The sequence below is a fragment of the Petromyzon marinus genome, unplaced genomic scaffold, assembly GCF_048934315.1.
Source record: "Petromyzon marinus isolate PM22_M1 ecotype Great Lakes invasive population unplaced genomic scaffold, UKy_Petmar_22M1.pri1.0 PM_G_Scaffold_9, whole genome shotgun sequence".
In the NCBI taxonomy this organism is placed as follows: domain Eukaryota; kingdom Metazoa; phylum Chordata; class Hyperoartia; order Petromyzontiformes; family Petromyzontidae; genus Petromyzon; species Petromyzon marinus.
The window spans coordinates 1,725,542-1,745,968 of NW_027423046.1; the positions used below are offsets into that span (position 1 = coordinate 1,725,542).

The 20,427-nt window shown below is 47.4% G+C and overlaps 1 protein-coding gene across 1 annotated transcript in view; it reads left to right on the forward strand.

Annotated features, from left to right (window-relative positions):
• LOC116937260 (cyclin-J-like) overlaps positions 1-18,540 on the forward strand; it is a 97,945-nt gene extending 79,405 nt beyond the window's left edge. The window contains exons 5-8 of the mRNA XM_076063164.1: positions 9,688-9,769; positions 13,512-13,723; positions 18,201-18,260; positions 18,534-18,540. Of these exons, the coding sequence (XP_075919279.1) occupies positions 9,688-9,769; positions 13,512-13,723; positions 18,201-18,260; positions 18,534-18,540 (361 nt within the window). The remainder of the gene's footprint in view (positions 1-9,687; positions 9,770-13,511; positions 13,724-18,200; positions 18,261-18,533) is intronic.
• The last annotated feature ends 1,887 nt before the right edge of the window (positions 18,541-20,427 follow it).

The window sequence follows — 20,427 nt, forward strand, 5'->3', positions numbered from 1 at the left end:
CGGGGAGAGAGAGACGGGGAGAGAGAGACGGGGAGAGAGAGACACGGGGAGAGAGAGAGACACAGGGAGAGAGAGACATGGGGAGAGACAGACATGGGGAGAGAGAGACACGGGGAGAGAGAGACACGGGGGGAGAGAGAGAGACATGGGGAGAGAGAGAGACATGGGGAGAGAGAGAGACAGGGGGAGAGAGAGACACGGGGAAAGAGAGGCACGGAGAGAGAGAGAGACACGGGGAGAGAGAGACACGGGGAGAGAGAGAGAGACACGGCGAGAGAGAGACAGCGGCACCATCTGGAGGAGACACGGGGTGGTGAGACACGGGGAGAGAGAGAGACACGGGGAGAGAGAGACACGGGGAGAGAGAGACACATGGAGAGAGAGACACGGGGAGAGAGAGACACGGGGAGAGAGAGACACGGGGTGGTGAGACACGGGGAGAGAGAGACACGGAGAGAGAGAGACACGGGGAGAGAGAGAAACACAGAGAGAGAGACACGGGGAGAGAGAGACACGGGGAGAGAGAGACACGGGGAGAGAGAGACACGGGGAGAGAGAGACACACGGAGAGAGAGACACGGGGAGAGAGAGACACGGGGAGAGAGAGACACGGGGAGAGAGAGACACGGGGTGGTGAGACACGGGGAGAGAGAGAGACACGGGGAGAGAGAGACACGGGGAGTGAGAGACACGGGGAGATACGGGGAGAGAGAGACAAGGGGAGAGAGAGACACGGGGTAGAGAGAGACACGGCGAGAGAGAGAGACACTGGGAGAGAGAGACACGGGTAGAGAGAGACACGGGGAGAGAGAGGGACACGGGGAGAGAGAGACACGGGGAGAGAGAGACACGGGGAGAGAGAGACACGGGGAGATATGGGGAGAGAGAGACAAGGGGAGAGAGAGACACGGGGTAGAGAGAGAAACGGCGAGAGAGAGACACTGGGAGAGAGAGACACGGGTAGAGAGAGACACGGGGAGAGAGAGGGACACGGGGAGATAGAGAGACACGGGGAGAGAGAGAGACACGGGGAGAGAGAGACACGGGGAGAGAGAGACACGGGGAGAGAGAGACACGGGGAGAGAGAGACGGGGAGAGAGAGATGGGGAGAGAGAGACACGGGGAGAGAGAGAGACACGGGGAGAGAGAGACATGGGGAGAGACAGACATGGGGAGAGAGAGACACGGGGAGAGAGAGACACGGGGGGAGAGAGAGACATGGGGAGAGAGAGAGACATGGGGAGAGAGAGAGACACGGGGAGAGAGAGACACGGGGAGAGAGAGACACGGGGAGAGAGAGAGACACGGGGAGAGAGAGACACGGGGAGAGAGAGAGAGACACGGCGAGAGAGAGACAGCGGCACCATCTGGAAGAGACACGGGGTGGTGAGACACGGGGAGAGAGAGAGACACGGGGAGAGAGAGACACGGGGAGAGAGAGACACACGGAGAGAGAGACACGTGGAGAGAGAGACACGGGGAGAGAGAGACACGGGGTGGTGAGACACGGGGAGAGAGAGACACGGGGAGAGAGAGACATGGGGAGAGAGAGAAACACGGAGAGAGAGACACGGGGAGAGAGAGACACGGGGAGAGAGAGACACGGGGAGAGAGAGACACGGGGAGAGAGAGACACGGGGAGAGAGAGAGAGACACGGCGAGAGAGAGACACGGGGAGAGAGAGAGACGTCCACGTGGTGTACGGTCTTACAGCACAGCTCAACAACTACAGCACTTAAATGACGTGGTGCACGGTCTTACAGCAATCCTCAACAACTACAGCACTTGAACCACGTGGTGCACGGTCTTACAGCACAGCTCAACAACTACAGCACTTAAACCACGTGGTGCACGGTCTTACAGCAAGCCTCAACAACTACAGCACTTAAACCACGTGGTGCACGGTCTTACAGCACAGCTCAACAACTACAGCACTTGAACTTTTTGGTGCACGGTCTTACAGCAAACCTCAACAACTACAGCACTTAAACCACGTGGCGCACGGTCTTACAGCACAGCTCAACAACTACAGCACTTAAACCACGTGGTGCACGGTCTTACAGCACAGCTCAACAACTACAGCACTAAACCACGTGCCGAACGGTCTTACAGCCAGCCTCAACAACTACAGCACTTGAACCACGTGTCGCACGGTCTTACAGCACAGCTCAACAACTACAGCACTTAAACCACGTGTCGCACGGTCTTACAACACAGCTCAACAACTACAGCACTTAAACCACGTGGCGCATGTCTTACAGCAAGCCTCAACAACTACAGCACTTAAACCACGTGTCGCACGGTCTTACAGCACAGCTCAACAACTACAGCACTTAAACCACGTGGTGCATGGTCATACACCAAGCCTCAACAACTACAGCACTTAAACCACGTGGTGCACGGTCTTACAGCACAGCTTAACAACTACAGCACTTAAACCACGTGGCGCACGGTCTTACAGCAAGCCTCAACAACTACAGCACTTAAACCACGTGGTGCACGGTCTTACAGCACAGCTCAACAACTACAGCACTTAAACCACGTGGCGCACGGTCTTACAGCACAGCTCAACAACTACAGCACTTAAACCACGTGGTGCACGGTCTTACAGCAAGCCTCAACAACTACAGCACTTAAACCACGTGGCGCACGGTCTTACAGCACAGCTCAACAACTACAGCACTTAAACCACGTGGCGCAAGGTCTTACAGCAAGCCTCAACAACTACAGCACTTAAACCACGTGGCGCACGGTCTTACAACACAGCTCAACAACTACAGCACTTAAACCACGTGGTGCACGGTCTTACAGGAAGCCTCAACAACTACAGCACTTAAACCACGTGGTGCACGGTCTTACAGCAAGCCTCAACAACTACAGCACTTAAACCACGTGGCACACGGTCTTACAGCAAGCCTCAACAACTACAGCACTTAAACCACGTGGTGCACGGTCTTACAGCAAGCCTCAACAACTACAGCACTTGAACCACGTGGTGCACGGTCTTACAGCAAGCCTCAACAACAACAGCACTTAAACCACGTGGTGCACGGTCTTACAGCAAGCCTCAACAACTACAGCACTTAAACCACGTGGCGCACGATCTTACAGCACAGCTCAACAACTAGAGCACTTAAACAACGTGGTGCACGGTCTTACAGCAAGCCTCAACAACTACAGCACATGAACCACGTGGTGCACGGTCTTGCAGCAAGCCTCAACAACTACAGCACTTAAACCACGTGGTGCACCGTCTTACAGCACAGCTCAACAACTACAGCACTTAAACCACGTGGCGCACGGTCTTACAGCAAGCCTCAACAACTACAGCACTTAAACCACGTGGTGCACGGTCTTACAGCAAGCCTCAACAACTACAGCACTTAAACCACGTGGTGCACGGTCTTACAGCACAGCTCAACAACTACAGCACTTAAACCACGTGGTGCACGGTCTTACAACACAGCTCAACAACTACAGCACTTAAACCACGTGGTGCACGGTCTTACAGCAAGCCTCAACAACTACAGCACTTAAACCACGTGGCACACGGTCTTACAGCAAGCCTCAACAACTACAGCACTTGAACCACGTGTCGCACGGTCTTACAGCACAGCTCAACAACTACAGCACTTAAACCACGTGGCACACGGTCTTACAGCAAGCCTCAACAACTACAGCACTTGAACCACGTGTCGCACGGTCTTACAGCACAGCTCAACAACTACAGCACTTAAACCACGTGGTGCACGGTCTTACAGCAAGCCTCAACAACTACAGCACTTAAACCACGTGGTGCACGGTCTTACAGCACAGCTCAACAACTACAGCACTTAAACCACGTGGTGCACGGTCTTACAGCACAGCTCAACAACTACAGCACTTAAACCACGTGGCACACGGTCTTACAGCAAGCCTCAACAACTACAGCACTTGAACCACGTGCCGCACGGTCTTACAGCACAGCTCAACAACTACAGCACTTAAACCACGTGGTGCACGGTCTTACAACACAGCTCAACAACTACAGCACTTAAACCACGTGGTGCACGGTCTTACAGCAAGCCTCAACAACTACAGCACTTAAACCACGTGGCGCACGGTCGCTGTACCCATCCCAACAACAACAGGGTGCCCCCTGCCTCCTAGCACACGATGGGGTTACATTCGGGGCGGCCACGCTCTCAATCAAGGGGACATGTCACGCTCAAACCTATCGGCAAACCAGGCAGAGCAGTGAGCGGCACGGCAGGACTGCGAAAGCCACCGGGGAATGCGACATCAAACGCGATGCTGTCTATGCAAGAACGTCTAATGGAGAGAATCAACGCGTCCATTCGTAGGAAAGGTACCAAAATAGATTGTGTTATGTAATTATAGATGTATACTACAGCTCGATTATAATAGAACGTTAGAGGTGGTGGTGGGGGGGTAGTTGTCTGTATCGGCTGCTTGTGTCTCGCCACCGATCTGATGATGATGATGAGGATCGTGGTGGTGGTGGCGGCGGCGGCGGTAACAATCCTCAATGTTTGCGAGCATCAATCGAGTAGTGACAGAGTTGCCGCCAACCTGCCGGAATGAGTTGCTTCGTCGCAACGAGTGAACAGCGCCGTTCGTCGGCGTGGGCGCACCGTTCCACGTGGTGTGTTGTGTTGTTGTGTGGAACCTACCGGCTCGCTGCTGCGCATGCGCGAAAACGCCGTTGCCCCTGGCAACGCGCAGGCGCGAGTTGTTGCCCCTGGCAACGCGCAGACGCCGTCACCGCCGCAGCCGCAGGTGGGGGACGCCATTGCTCATTCGAAATGCAATTTTTTTTACACGCGACGCTGAGGTAAATTCATCAAAGTGTCACGTCCTCTTCTCTCCCCCTCCACCCCAATGTTGTGCACTTACTGTTATAGGCTCGGTAGATTCTAAAATTATAGCGATTAAATAGGATTATTGTAGCGCGGCATGGGGGGGGGGGGGGTAGCGGCCCAGGCCCCAGCCTCGGCCGGCCGGGGAATCTAGGCGAGACGGAGGCTTTGCACGGGGACTAGGCCTCGTCACGGCAAATCTGCCAGGGAGTACCTTGTGCAATAAAGTCGATACATATATACTGCTACTAGCGGGGAAATATATAAAAAAAACGTCTGAAAACTTAAAAAACAACAACATACAAATTAAAAGATAACGAATTAATTTAGAATAAAATTAAAACCAGAGCGCGCCAAGAATCGATTCTTTAAATCGCGCAAAGGAATCGAAGGTTGTAGATTCCTTTAGAATCGGCCTATTCCCGTTCACAAAACTTGCTTGCATGTCGCCAAGTATGCTTAAACATTTAGAACAGACACACACACTCACACATTTACCTTTCACATTTAAGATACATCACGTCAGCATGTACTGCTGTCATCATAGCAGGTACCACCACAGTATGTACTGCTCTCATCATAGCAGGTACCACCACCACAGTATGTACTGCTGTAATCATAGCAGGTACCACCACAGTATGTACTGCTGTCATCATAGCAGGTACCACCACAGTATGTACTGCTCTCATCATAGCAGGTACCACCACAGTATGTACTGCTGTCTTCATAGCAGGTACCACCACAGTATGTACTGCTGTAATCATAGCAGGTACCACCACAATATGTACTGCTGTCTTCATAGCAGGTACCACCACAGTATGTACTGCTGTCATCATAGCAGGTACCACCACAGTATGTACTGCTGTCTTCATAGCAGGTACCACCACAGTATGTACTGCTGTCATCATAGCAGGTGCCACCACAGTGTGTACTGCTGTAATTATAGCAGGTACCACCACCACAGTATGTACTGCTGTAATCATAGCAGGTACCACCACCACAGTATGTAATTCTGTAATCATAGCAGGTACCACCACCACAGTATGTACTGCTCGCATCATAGCAGGTACCACCACCACAGTGTGTACAGCTGTAATCATAGCAGGTACCACCACCACAGTATGTACTTCTGTCATCATAGCAGGTATCACCACCACAGTATGTACTTCTGTAATGATAGCAGGTACCACCACCACAGTATGTAATTCTGTAATCATAGCAGGTACCACCACCACAGTATGTAATTCTGTAATCATAGCAGGTACCACCACCACAGTATGAACTGCTGTCATCATAGCAGGTACCACCACACAGTATGTACTGCTGTCATCATAGCAGGTACCACCACCACAGTATGTCATTCTGTAATCATAGCAGGTACCACCACAGTATGTACTTCTGTCATCATAGCAGGTACCACCACCACAGTATGTACTTCTGTAATCATAGCAGGTACCACCACCACAGTATGTAATTCTGTAATCATAGCAGGTACCACCACCACAGTTTGTAATTCTGTAATCATAGCAGGTACCACCACCACAGTATGAACTGCTGTCATCATAGCAGGTACCACCACACAGTATGTACTGCTGTCATAGCAGGTACCACCACCACAGTATGTCATTCTGTAATCATAGCAGGTACCACCACAGTATGTAATGATGTCATCATAGCAGGTACCACCACAGTATGTACCGCTGTCATCATAGCAGGTACCACCACAGTATGTACTGCTGTCATCATAGCAGGTACCACCACAGTCAGTATGCACTGCTGTAATCATAGCAAGGTACCACCACAGTATGTACTGTTATCATTGCAGGTACCACCACAGTATGTACTGCTGTCTTCATAGCAGATACCACCACAGTATGTACAGCTGTCATCATAGCAGGTACCACCACCACAGTATGTACTTCTGTCATCATAGCAGGTACCACCACCACCACCAGCACAGTATGTACTGTTGTCATCATAGCAGGTACCACCACAGTATGTACTGCTGTCATAGCAGGTACCACCACCACAGTATGTACTGTTGTCATCATAGCAGGTACCACCACAGTATGTACTGCTCTCATCATAGCAGGTACCACCACCACAGTATGTACTTCTGTCATCATAGCAGGTACCACCACCACAGTATGTACTGTTGTCATCATAGCAGGTACCACCACCACAGTATGTACTGTTGTCATCATAGCAGGTACCACCACAGTATGTACTGCTCTCATCATAGCAGGTACCACCACAGTATGTACTGCTCTCATCATAGCAGGTGCCACCACCACAGTATGTACTTCTGTCATCATAGCAGGTACCACCACCACAGTATGTACTGCTGTAATCATAGCAGGTACCACCACCACAGTTTGTACTGCTGTAATCATAGCAGGTACCACCACAGTATGTACAGCTGTCATCATAGCAGGTACCACCACCACAGTATGTACTGTTGTCATCATAGCAGGTACCACCACCACAGTATGTACTGTTGTCATCATAGCAGGTACCACCACAGTATGTACTGCTCTCATCATAGCAGGTACCACCACAGTATGTACTGCTCTCATCATAGCAGGTACCACCACCACAGTATGTACTTCTGTCATCATAGCAGGTACCACCACCACAGTATGTACTGCTGTAATCATAGCAGGTACCACCACCACAGTTTGTACTGCTGTAATCATAGCAGGTACCACCACAGTATGTACAGCTGTCATCATAGCAGGTACCACCACCACAGCATGTACTGCTGTCATCATAGCAGGTACCACCACCACAGTATGTACTGCTGTCATCATAGCAGGTACCACCACCACAGTATGTAATTCTGTAATCATAGCAGGTACCACCACACACTATTTACTGCTCTCATCATAGCAGGTACCACCACACTCGGTATGTAATTCTGTCATCATAGCAGGTACCACCACCACAGTATGTACTGCTGTCATCATAGCAGGTACCACCACCACAGTATGTACTGCTGTAATCATAGCAGGTACCACCACAATATGCACTGCTGTAATCATAGCAGGTACCACCACAGCAGTATACACTGCTGTAATCATAGCAGGTACCACCACTGTCAGTATGCACTGCTGTAGTGATAGCAGGTACCACCTCAGTCGGTATGCACTGCTGTAGTGATAGTAGATACTGCTATCGAGTTGGTAGATACTACTATATAGAGTTAGAAGATACTACAACAGTCAGTATATACCACTACAATCAGCCAATACTGCTACAGTCAGTACATACTACTATGGTGAGTAGCTACTGGAGTCAGTAGATACTACTATAGAGTGAGTAGATACTGTTGTAGAGTTAATAGTTACTACTATAGTCAGTGGATACTACTATAGAGTCAGCAGATACTACTATACAGTTAGTCGTTACTACTATAGAGCCGGTATACACTACTGTAGGCCCAGTAAATACCACTACGGTCAGTAGTTACTGCTACAATCAGCAAATACTACTACACAGTCAGTAGCTACTACTGGCTCAGTAGATACTACTGTACAGTCAGTAGATACAACTACAGAGTCAATAGATACTACTTACTCTGTTGTATGTATGGTGTGTACGTATAGATACCTAGAGGAAGGGCCTTTGCTATTGATGCCCCCAGGGTCTGGAATGCTATTGCCAATAAACTGCAACTTGAATCACTACCTATGAGACCTTCACTCAAAACTGCTCTAGAGGAGTTGTACAACCCTAGCTGCCACTGCTATTCAGTGGCCTAAAATATGGCTCTAGATTTTGGTGTTATAATTTATTTACGTAGTTTATTGTTAAAAATTCGGACACAGTCCCTATGATCACTGTTACATTGCATTCATGGTTTTTATTTTGGTGATTTCGAAAAGTTTTTTTTGTTTTGGCCATGTTTTTGTTTATTGTAGTACGGAGTTAGACTGATGGCCTAAATCTTAGTTGTCTTCTGGTTGTTGTTGTTGTTATTTGACTTGCATCCCACTGGGATTTTTGCACACAGCGTTGGTGTACGGTGCTATTTCAGGAATATTTTGATATTTTTTTCCTGTATTTTCTGTTTGCACAGTCACATAATCACTTTAAGATGTTTTCTTGTTCATATTTTTTGTTTGTTGCGGTTGCACCCGATTCAAGAGCCGAATGGCTCACAGGGCTATACCAAATAAATGAACTATGAACTAACTATACCTACGCGGGAGTAAATATATATATTTTTTGGGGGGGGGGGGTGATCCACAATTTTCGGAAACCTTTAGATCAACTTTACCCCACACTTTCTATGACTTTTTGGACTTTTGCAAGCCTCTTATAATTTTGTTGGTGGTGACATGGACAAATGGCCCACCGGGCTTTCACAATACCTTAGTATCTGTGTGTGTATTTGGAAGGTTTTTAAGAGTAGTTCTAAACTATTTTTGACCCGGGGCAACGCCGGGTACTTACCGCTAGTTTCTAATAAAAATGTAACGGTCAAGGTGCTGCCCTGCAACGACCTGCTCCTGCCACTGCTGGCGGAAGCGTCTCCAGTAGAGGGAGGGGGGGGGTTATAGAGATCCCTTCTCGCGGGGAACTTTGGCCTACTCCTCCGCTAACCGCGGTTGTGCTGATGCCGGGTGCGCAAAGGCGGCGCGTGGCGGTTTAAGACGTGCCCGTGCAGTTCCGTTGTTTCGACTGCCGCGTCGGGAAAACGAACCAGTTTACCCCTCGATACGAGCGGTGTGCTGATAATGAACCGTAGCATCGAATGTAAAGTAGAAGTGACGTTGAGCAAAACGACAATTAGTGCCCCACGTGGAGCTGATGTGTGTGTGTGTAGTCCCGTCGTCCTTCCCAGCACCTCCGAGGAGCACGGTTGGCAACGCATGGTGCGAAAGAAGCTGAACGTGCAAGGGTGCGCGGTGGGGAGGCGGTGGTGGTGGTGTTGGTGGTGTTGGTGGTGGTGTTGGTGGTGGTGGTGTTGGTGGTGGTGTTGGTGGTGGTGGTGTTGGTGGTGGTGTTGGTGGTGGTGTTGGTGGTGGTGGTGTTGGTGGTGGTGTTGGTGGTGTTGGTGGTGGTGGAGGTGGTGGTGGTGGTGGAGGTGGTGGTGGTGGAGGTGGTGGTGGTGTTGGTGGTGTTGGTGGTGGTGGTGGTGTGCGCGGTGTTGGTGGTGTTGGTGGTGGTGTTGGTGGTGGTGGTGTGGGTGGTGGTGTTGGTGGTGTTGGTGGTGGAGTTGGTGGTGGTGTTGGTGGTGGTGGTGTTGGTGGTGGTGTTGGTGGTGGTGGTGTTGGTGGTGGTGGTGTTGTTGGTGGTGGTGTTTCGCATGAATTGCATATGCCCTCAAAGCAGCTTTTTAATGAATGAAGCGCTGCTGCCTGCCTTGTGCAGCAGCATCTCCCCCCTCCAGCTAAGCTGCTCTTAATCCCTTTATCTGTGCCAAACAGCTGGCCACTGACTTCCCAAAGAGATAAATAAATAAGTACATAAATAAACTACGTTTAAATCAATAGCAAACTTACGGTTGTGTAATTTCAGCAGTGTGTGTATAAATATACATATCTGGCCGAATAGCATGGTAGATCGAGGATTCAGCGTACAATCAACAAACACGCTCAACACGTGACTCAATAACACTGCCCTGAAGATAAAATATACACATGATAAGCTACGTATCAGGCCATGGCACGTGTTCGTGTCATTGGTGTGTGCCGTTCCCCGACCATTCGGCCTTGAAGAAGGTTGGGGAGAAAAGTCTCAGCTCAGTTCCGTCATGAACCTGCTGGGTCTCTCACGATGGCGAGGCACCGTGAGGGGGTTGCCACTATAATGTAAGGGGCCAGAGGCTTCTTCTCCTTCGTAGGGCCGACGTTGGTGTAGATCAGGGGTCACTAAACTACGGCCTGCGGGCCGAATTCAGCCAGCGACGTCAGTCCGTCAGGCCCGCCGACGGTAATTGAATCTGGTTGATAAAACGTATTGGAACACGAGACGTTGTGATACAATTTAAATATTATGTTTAGAATACTGGGAGATCTTCACGCGTGCGGAGACCTCCTGACTGCTATGTTCCTCAAATGTACTGTTTTAAATTGTAAATTATTGTATCTAGATGTTCTTGTTTATTGTGACATTTGCTTATTTCGCGCCATCCCAAGTGGTAGCTCCGCCTACGCTCTGACGTTGCCGTGGTTTCCATGGCAACGTCATGGCAACACGTTACCATGGTTTCCATTGCAACACACACAAACACGCATCTTTCCCGCCCCCAGATTTTCCGGCTGTCAACAAAGGTTCCGACGCTCCAGAAATATTTATTTATTATGCGGCCCACGCTCATCATTCTTTCAGTTATCCGGCCCAGTGTTAAAAAAGTTTGGTGACCCCTGGTGTAGATCAACAAACTATAATTTTATACCGAGGTGGTCGAGCCGGGTAATTGGGTCAGGGAGCAGCGGAGTGGTGAATCATCGCTGTGATGACAACGATGCCTCCTCCTCCTTCTCCGTGTTTGTGAATCGGGGCACTCAGTTCCACGTTCCGTGGTTATTCTGTTCTGGGTGGTGACCGCAGTCGCCGCACACTGCCGGAGAGGTGACTTGAGGCCCGAGTAATCGACTTTAAAAAGATGTAGTCGATTACAATTTTTTGGTGATTAATCACCTTCATTGACTCATCGTCCCAGCTCTAAATTGTAATATGCAATCCACTGCTGGATGAAGGCCTCTCCTAAGCCGCCGTCATTTCTCGTGATACTCCTGCGGTGTATAACAATTAACATCTTTGCATCTCCACAGTATTTTACTTTGAGCTTCAACTCGGCAGACTCCCATGTTCCCGGGGGGAGTGGAGGGAGCCAAAAACACATCACGCATAGAAATCCGTGCATTCCTAACCCTGGAAGAAAACAAAATCTGATGAGCAGATAGGAAGGACCATGGTCCCCTGCACCTGTGAATGCGTTTAGAGTATTTAGAGAAACGTGCGTTTAGAGTATTTGGCTGCTATACAACGCCACATGATAAGCCACTTCATTGAGCAATCATTTTTTTGGCCAGGTCGCTTCTGAAAAAGAGCTATACAGCTCAGTGGGCCTTGCCTGGTAAAATAAAAATTGTAGTAAAATGTCATACTAAAGTACAGTATATGGAATCCTGCCATGGTGTCATGGTTAGCACACCGGACCTGCAATCTAGAGGTCATCGGTGGCCCAGTGTTGGGTTCCAAGTGGGATTACCGCTTTGCGACGATACTACGATAGATCGCGCGATATAAGATCCGCAATCGTCATCGTGGATACAATTAAAATGGTTTAGTTTTCGTTCGGGATTAAAACTTCATGGCAGGATTGAGAAAAGGCTGTATTTTCCGTACACTCTTACTTGCGAGCTCATGTAGCTGTGGCGAACGTTCTAAAGCAGCGTTTGCGTATTAATGTAGTTCACCCGTGTCATCCTGAAAGGGGTTCAAATCCGCGAGTCCCCGAATGGGAAAAAAAAACCCCTTTGGTAGAAAGCCCAATAACCTGAGAGAGAGAGAGCCCCATATGAACCGAGAGAAACCCGAGAAAACCGAGGCGCAGATATAGTTAACTGTCATGGAGACAAGGGCTCGTCTCATTGAATTTGTGTGGCAGAGCAATAGGCGAATGTGACTTAACCACTTGGTGAATGCGCCCAGAGTTCAACGATAAATCGTCTTGGATAGGTGTGATTTAATCTTGATTTGAAGCTTTCGTGACTGCAGGAATCCATACTCTTTGGTTCTTTCACGTAGTGGGTACAAAATAAAATAAATGACGACGTTTCGGGCGCGACACAAGCGTCCGCCATCAGGTGAGAATGCTTTCTCACCTCATGGCGGACGCTTGTGAGAATTCTTTCTCAGAGAAAGCTTTCTCACCTCATGGCGGACGCTTGTGAGAATGCTTTCTCTGAGAATGCTTTCTCACCTGATGACAGACTCTTGTGAGAATGCTTTCTCAGAGAAAGCTTTCTCACCTCATGGCGGACGCTTGTGAGAATGCTTTCTCAGAGAATGCTTTCTCACCTGATGACGGACGCTTGTGTTGCGCCCGAAACGTCGTGATTTATTTTATTTTATACCTACCACGTGACTTTACGAAAAGAGCCGAAGAGTATCGGTGCGTATTCTTGGTTCTTTCGGTAAAGTCACCACCACGTAGAAGGGAAACAATAAAGTGATAAAAATATAAAACAATACAATTCTCACGACGTTTCGACCGCAACACAAACAATCATCATCAGGTGTAAAACCCACAGCAAGAAAATGTTCTTGTTGTTTTATATTTTTATTACTTTATTGTTTCCCTTCTACGTGGTGACTTTACCGAAAGTACCAAGAAGATTAATCCCTGCAGTCACGAAAGCTTTAATCGAAACACATTTACATTTACGCGATCTAACCCAAAAAACGCGCCAGTCACGTGGTCCCCCCGCTCGGATTAGTCCATTTTGTTCTCGGCGCGGGGGGGGGTGGGATGGGATCCACGCCAGGGCCTCTACCGAGTCGCCTCTAGCGTGGTGGGGGGGGGGGGTGGCGGTGGAGACGTTTGCCTCGTTTCTCCTTCACGATGTTTGAATTACAATAACAAATAATAATGTCTTACTGTCATTGTTATTAACGTCTCGCATCCGCCTCTGTCAGACCTCGGCGATGTCGACGGCGTCGGTGATGGGGTCCGGCTCTTCGTCGTCCGGCTCTTCGTCGTCCTGCTCTTCGGACAGAGCCTCGGGCTCATCTAGCGGGGCGGCCGGGAGAGGCTCGCCTCGAGGCGGCCGGCGCAAGCGGCCGGCGCAAGCGGCCATCCGTGACGGCCTCGTGAACTCGTACGAAGACAAGGTCAAAGACTTCTTGTGGTGGGTTGGGTTTGACGCGCGCGGGCGGCGTGGCGGTTTGTCGACTGTTCCTTCGCGTACGCGACAGAACCCCAATCTACTCGTGGATGAAGGCCTCCAAATTACGCGGTGTCGATACTCTTTGGTTCTGTTTACCTACGTGACTTTACCCAATAGAACCAAAGAGTATGGATCCTTGCAGTCACGAAAGCTTTAAATCTAGAATACGCAGTGTCGCTCCGTGCGAATTGCTTGTCCATACTTCACCACGCTGGTCAGTGCGTGTTTGGGAAGTACTTGGGGGGGGGTGGCTGGGCAGGACTGGTTCAAGTATCGCTTACCACCGATGTAAGCCGTCGCCGGGATTCTATCCCAGGTACAGGGAGTAGCTACCCGTGGATTGAGTGGTTACGGCGCTCCGTGACCCCGTTTTTTCCCCCCCCCCCCAAGTTTGATTCCAGGCAACGGCCTAAACCTCAGTGCCGAGAGAGAGAGATGCCCCGAACCGGTTCTGGAACTTGGCTTCTGTACAAAGCCGCAAATGAAGTAGCAGCAGCAGCAGTGCGCTGGAGGATGATCGAACAAACATCGTCGCCTTTTGATTTAAAGCTTTCGTGACTGCAGTAATTCATATTCTTAGTTCTTTCGGTAAAGTCACGTTGAAGGGAAACAACAAAATAATAAAAAATATATAAAACAATAAAAATTATCACGACGTTTCGACCATAACACAAACGGTCGTCTTCAGGTGTGTTGGTTTGCATAAATGTATTTTTAAACGGTGCATTTATTTATTTATAAAAAACGTTAGCGCCACGCGCAGCGATTTGGCAGTTTATTTAGGACTAGTCCATCTATATTCTGAAAAGAGGAGGGGGGAGACGAATTTTTTTTTTATGTATGCTGTCTGAAAGCCACTGTAAGCGTGAACAATCAATTAAGACCTGAAATGGTTTATCAAATCTTTCCAATGATTGCTAAGATAGAATCCATCTTCTCGGTTGAAATTGTCTCTGTGCTTGTATATGTGGATAGCCTCATGAACGAATCTCTCATGGTAGCCAGATGGCTTACAAAGAACCTCTGTCTTGGAAAAGTCAATGGAATGTGAGCCTACTGAATTATAACAATGATCTGCCACGGCCGAGGTGTTGGTCCTACCGTGTTTAAGGTCTGCTTTGTGTTCACGAATGCGGTCCGAGACATGGCGTTTGGTTTCTCCAATGTAACTACTACCACAGAGGCAACTTAGTTTGTAGACACCAGGGTATTGTATGTCCGGAATCACATCTTTTACAGACGGAACCATATCACGGATTTTATGTAATGTGTTAAAACGGACCTGGATCTTGTGTTTATTCAAGATTTTGGAGATCTTTTTTGTGATCCCCGCAATGTAGGGTAAAGTGATGGTTTTGAAAGGCTCCTCAAGAGGGTCCTTCTTCATGGTTTGAGTGATAGCTTTGCGGATTGTATAGTCTTTGTAAGCCATCTGGCTACCATGAGAGATTCGTTCATGAGGCTATCCACATATACAAGCACAGAGACAATTTCAACCGAGAAGATGGATTCTATCTTAGCAATCATTGGAAAGATTTGATAAACCATTTCAGGTCTTAATTGATTGTTCACGCTTACAGTGGCTTTCAGACAGCATACATAAAAAAAAAAAATTCGTCTCCCCCCTCCTCTTTTCAGAATATAGATGGACTAGTCCTAAATAAACTGCCAAATCGCTGCGCGTGGCGCTAACGTTTTTTATAAATAAATAAATGCACCATTTAAAAATACATTTATGCAAACCAACACACCTGAAGACGACCGTTTGTGTTATGGTCGAAACGTCGTGATAATTTTTATTGTTTTATATATTTTTTATTATTTTGTTGTTTCCCTTCAACGTGACTTTACCGAAAGAACTAAGAATATCGTCGTCTTTGTCAACTCGCTTGGTGTTTTTCTTCTCACACAGCTTAAAGGTCGTGATCTAAGCGTGGCTTCTCCCACTCCAGCGCTGTCCTCCAGACAGTCTCGTCCCTTCACCTGATGAAGGCCGCTTGTTTTGTGGCCGAAACGTCGTGATTTTTTGTTATTTTATTTTCACCTACGTGACTTCTCCCAAAAGAACCAAAGAGTATAAACATCGTCGTGGACGGGCAGGCGGCAGGGTGCGAGTGTGGGGAGGCACTCGGCCACCAGTTGATCATTGGCATGGCTTTTGGTCATTTAAAGACCCTTGTACGAATATCGGTGAGACACTTTACTTAAAAAAAGTATTTACGTCATTGGTTTAATGCAGTATTGATTGCGCTTAGTTTGTGTTTGTGTTCGGTGGGTGAATGCCAATAACGACGTTTATTGTTTACGTTTATCCGGGGATGCTTAATTGAGTTTCAAGGATGTTTTAGATGTTTATGCAAACGGTACTAACATCGCAATTGGACTCGTTCCGTCACTCCAGTCTACTTCTACAGTGAAATTATTCGACAAATTTTGCAGAAGTTATGCTAGCCATTGTCCCGCGTTTGCATTGTTTTTAAAAATAATTGTTGGCGCTTTACAGGGCAGACTGGACTTAGTTGTACTAAAAATGTATTATTTTTAACAGTTTTTTTTGGGTCCTATAATAACGACAACAAAGTATTCGTGTTTCCAAGGAACATTTTATCGGGGACATCTGAGCTCGGTAACGTTCTAATACACCATTACTATAATTGCCATAGCTGTGTAATTGCTTCAGTGGATGCTCTGTTAGTCCTAAAAGCTAAAGCTGATTGATGTCTCAGTGTGCTGAAGTTTCTATTTAAAGCTTTCGTGACTGCAAGGATTCATCTTCTTTGGTTCTTTCGGTAAAGTCACCACCACGTAGAATGAGAATAAAGTAATAAAATAACACAATAAAATTCTCACGACGTTTCGGCCATTCTACGTGGTGGTGACCTTACCGAAAGAACCAAAGAAGATGAATCCTTGCAGTCACGAAAGCTTTAAATCGAAATTTAACCGCCTCTACGGGGAGGGATTTCACACAACCTTAAGCACCTGAAGACGGCCGCTTGCGTTGTGGCCGAAACGTCGCGATAATTTTATTGTGTTATTTTATTATTTTATTCTCATTCTACGTGGTGGTGACTTTACCGTCCTCGAGAAGTCGTTCTTAACCTTAACTGCAACCTTGCACCAAATTGGTTCTCAATTGTATTTTTATGACGTGAATAAAACATCGACTTGATAAAGCAAAGTAGTTGTATCATTCGACCTCCTTTGCCAGTACCAAAATATAATAATAGGGTTTTTTCCCCTTTTTTCTGGCAACAAAACTGAAACCTTTTTACAAGGATTCATGTTACTGCATTAACCACAATACCTGCAGTCAAAATGCAAACAAAACACATACTATGATAATATATGATGCATTGCCCTTGAAACTGATTGGTCCACGCCAAGGGACGGCTTTCTTTTGAGCCTCGACCCAATTGGTGTTCGACCAGATGACGCCACGAGGCTTGCAGCTCAAAGACAATGCACTGTCAAAAGTAATGAGGGCTCGGGGTGAGCATCTACATCATTAGACCTCCTTTGCCAGTAACAAAATATAATAATATGGGTTTTCCCATTTTTTCTGACAACAAAATTGAAACCTTTTTAACAAGGATTCATGTTACTGCATTAACCACAATACCTGCAGTCAAAATGCAATACAATAAACATACTATGTTTGCATTTTGACTGCAGGTATTGTGGTTAATTCAGACACATACTATGTTTGCATTTTGACTGCAGGTATTGTGGTTAATGCAGTAGACATGAATCCTCGTAAAAAAAGGTTTCAATTTTGTCGCCAGAAAAAAGGGGAAAAAACCCTATTATTATAAAGTAGTTGTAATTACGTGCCCGCGCTGACGTACGCGTTTCAACGATTTACCTTTAAAAACAATGTGGCCATGCCTCGCACCCCCAGAACGGTAATCTCGCACCCCCAGGAGGTGCCCGGGTTAAGAAGAACCACTGCCCTAGAGCATCTTCTGTGTGGAGTACTTTATTGGCAAATCGTAGCTATAGAATCCTTAATTGTCCGACTGCGTCAGCTGTCTTAGTCTGTTCGTAATGCTCTTCATCTGTTAAAGCCTAAGTGAGCGACAAGACTGCGTAGTATATATGATGCTGTGTAAACATCAAATATTTTTTTCGTATAAAAGAAGGATCTTGCATGAGGATGTTTGACCAAATCCATGCTGTAGGTGTTTTTTTGGGTTAGATCGCGTAAATGTGAATGTTTTTTGATTTAAAGCTTCCGTGACTGCAGGGATTCATATTCTTGGTTCTTTCGGTAACGTCACCGCCACGTAGAAGGGAAACAATAAAATAATAAAAATATAAAACGACACAATTCTCACGACGTTTCGACTGCAACGCAAGCAACCTGATGATCGCTTGTGTTGCAGTCTGATTGCTTGTGTTGCTAACCTGATGATTGCTTGTGCCGTTGCATTTTCAGCCCCATCTGTTTCGACACGATGGAAGAGGCGTACATCACCAAGTGTGGCCACAGCTTCTGGTACGTGCTTCTGCTTGGCGGAGAATTGCTTACATTCACTTGTTGGGGGGGCCGCACGCTCGAGGTTGAATCGTACGCGGCAGGCGGCAACGATCGCTTCAGTGGCCGTGCATGCACGTTGATGAATAAAGGATGTCGTGCGGTGCACCGCGTGGCACTGGATAGTTGTTCTTGCGAGGAAAGACACGGCATCGCGCAATGTTACATTACATTTAGGCGCCTCATGCATACTTGGTACGCTGTGCATGGTCCGTGTGGGATGCGGTAGTGTAGTGGTTAGCGGTAGTGTAGTGGTTACCGGTAGTGTAGTGGTTAGCGGTGGTGTAGTGGTTAGCGGTGGTGTAGTGGTTAGCGGTAGCGTAGTGGTTAGCGGTGGTGTAGTGGTTAGCGGTAGTGTAGTGGTTAGCAGTAGTGTGGTGGTTAGCGGTAGTGTAGTGGTTAGCGGTAGTGTAGTGGTTAGCGGTAGCGTAGTGGTTAGCGGTAGTGTAGTGGTTAGCGGTAGCGTAGTGGTTAGCGGTAGTGTAGTGGTTAGCGGTAGTGTAGTGGTTAGCGGTAGTGTAGTGGTTAGCGGCAGCGTAGTGGTTAGCGGTAGTGTAGTGGTTAGCGGTGGTGTAGTGGTTAGCGGTAGTGTAGTGGTTAGCGGTAGCGTAGTGGTTAGCGGTGGTGTAGTGGTTAGCGGTAGTGTAGTGGTTAGCAGTAGTGTGGTGGTTAGCGGTAGCGTAGTGGTTAGCGGCAGTGTAGTGGTTAGCGGCAGTGTAGTGGTTAGCGGCAGTGTGGTGGTTAGCGGCAGTGTGGTGGTTAGCGGTAGTGTAGTGGTTAGCGTACTGTGCTACGGACCTGGCGACCAGAGTTCGATTCGCGCTCGTGGCTAACACCCGTGACGAATATCTGAACCGAGACCTGGGCCACCCACCCCATCGTGTACAACAGTACCGGCCTTCATAGGTCCTTGCTAACAACGCTTACCCCAACAGCCCTTGAAGGCTTAATCGGCGGTCTTTGAATTTGTATTCTTAAGACTGTTTCGAGGATAGAAATGGCTGGAGGGCTCAGGTTGCTAAGGTCGGGTCAGAGTTCCAAGCCAGCACTGCTGAGATATCCTGGGTTTGTAACTGGGCATCCATCCATGTTTTAACCTTGGTCTCCCATCTAGCTGGTTAATGGTCAAATCCTGATTGCCAGTGACAGCACTATATACATTCTTCATATTAAATTAGCTTTTTAACCAAATTCTGCTTAACACGTCGGCTTTCACGACCAATATGATCCATTATAGAGGTTTTTGAGGTAGAGCGCGTATAAATATATAAATGTTGTGTCGCTAAAACCCGCCACCACCCGACACAGCCAACTAGTAAGGGTTGTCACCTAAACAGAACGTGGCCAATTCGTCACTAGTACAGCACTAGTGTGTAGTGTATAGTGTAGTGTATAGTGTAGTGTATAGTGTAGTGTATAGTGTAGTGTATAGTGTAGTGTGTAGTAGTGTATAGTGTAGTGTATAGTGTAGTGTGTAGTGTATAGTGTAGTGTGTAGTGTAGTGTATAGTGTAGTGTATAGTAGTGTATAGTGTAGTGTATAGTAGTGTATAGTGTAGTGTATAGTGTAGTGTATAGTGTAGTGGGTAGTTTAGTGTGTAGTGTAGTGTATAGTGTAGTGTATAGTGTATAGTGTAGTGTATAGTGTAGTGTATAGTAGTGTATAGTGTAGTGTATAGTGTAGTGGATAGTGTAGTGTGTAGTGTAGTGTATAGTGTAGTGTATCGTAGTGTATAGTGTAGTGTGTAGTGTGTAGTGTATAGTGTAGTGTATAGTAGTGTATAGTGTAGTGTATAGTGTAGTGTAGTGTGTAGTGTATAGTGTATAGTGTAGTGTATAGTGTAGTGTATTGTATAGTGTATAGTGTAGTGTGTAGTAGTGTATAGTGTAGTGTGTAGTGTAGTGTATAGTGTAGTGTATAGTGTAGTGTATAGTAGTGTATAGTGTAGTGTATAGTAGTGTAGTGTATAGTGTAGTGTATAGTGTAGTGTATAGTGTAGTGTATAGTGTAGTGTGTAGTGTATAGTGTAGTGTATAGTAGTGTATAGTGTAGTGTATAGTGTAGTGTATAGTGTAGTGTGTAGTGTATAGTGTAGTGTATAGTGTAGTGTATAGTGTAGTGTATTGTA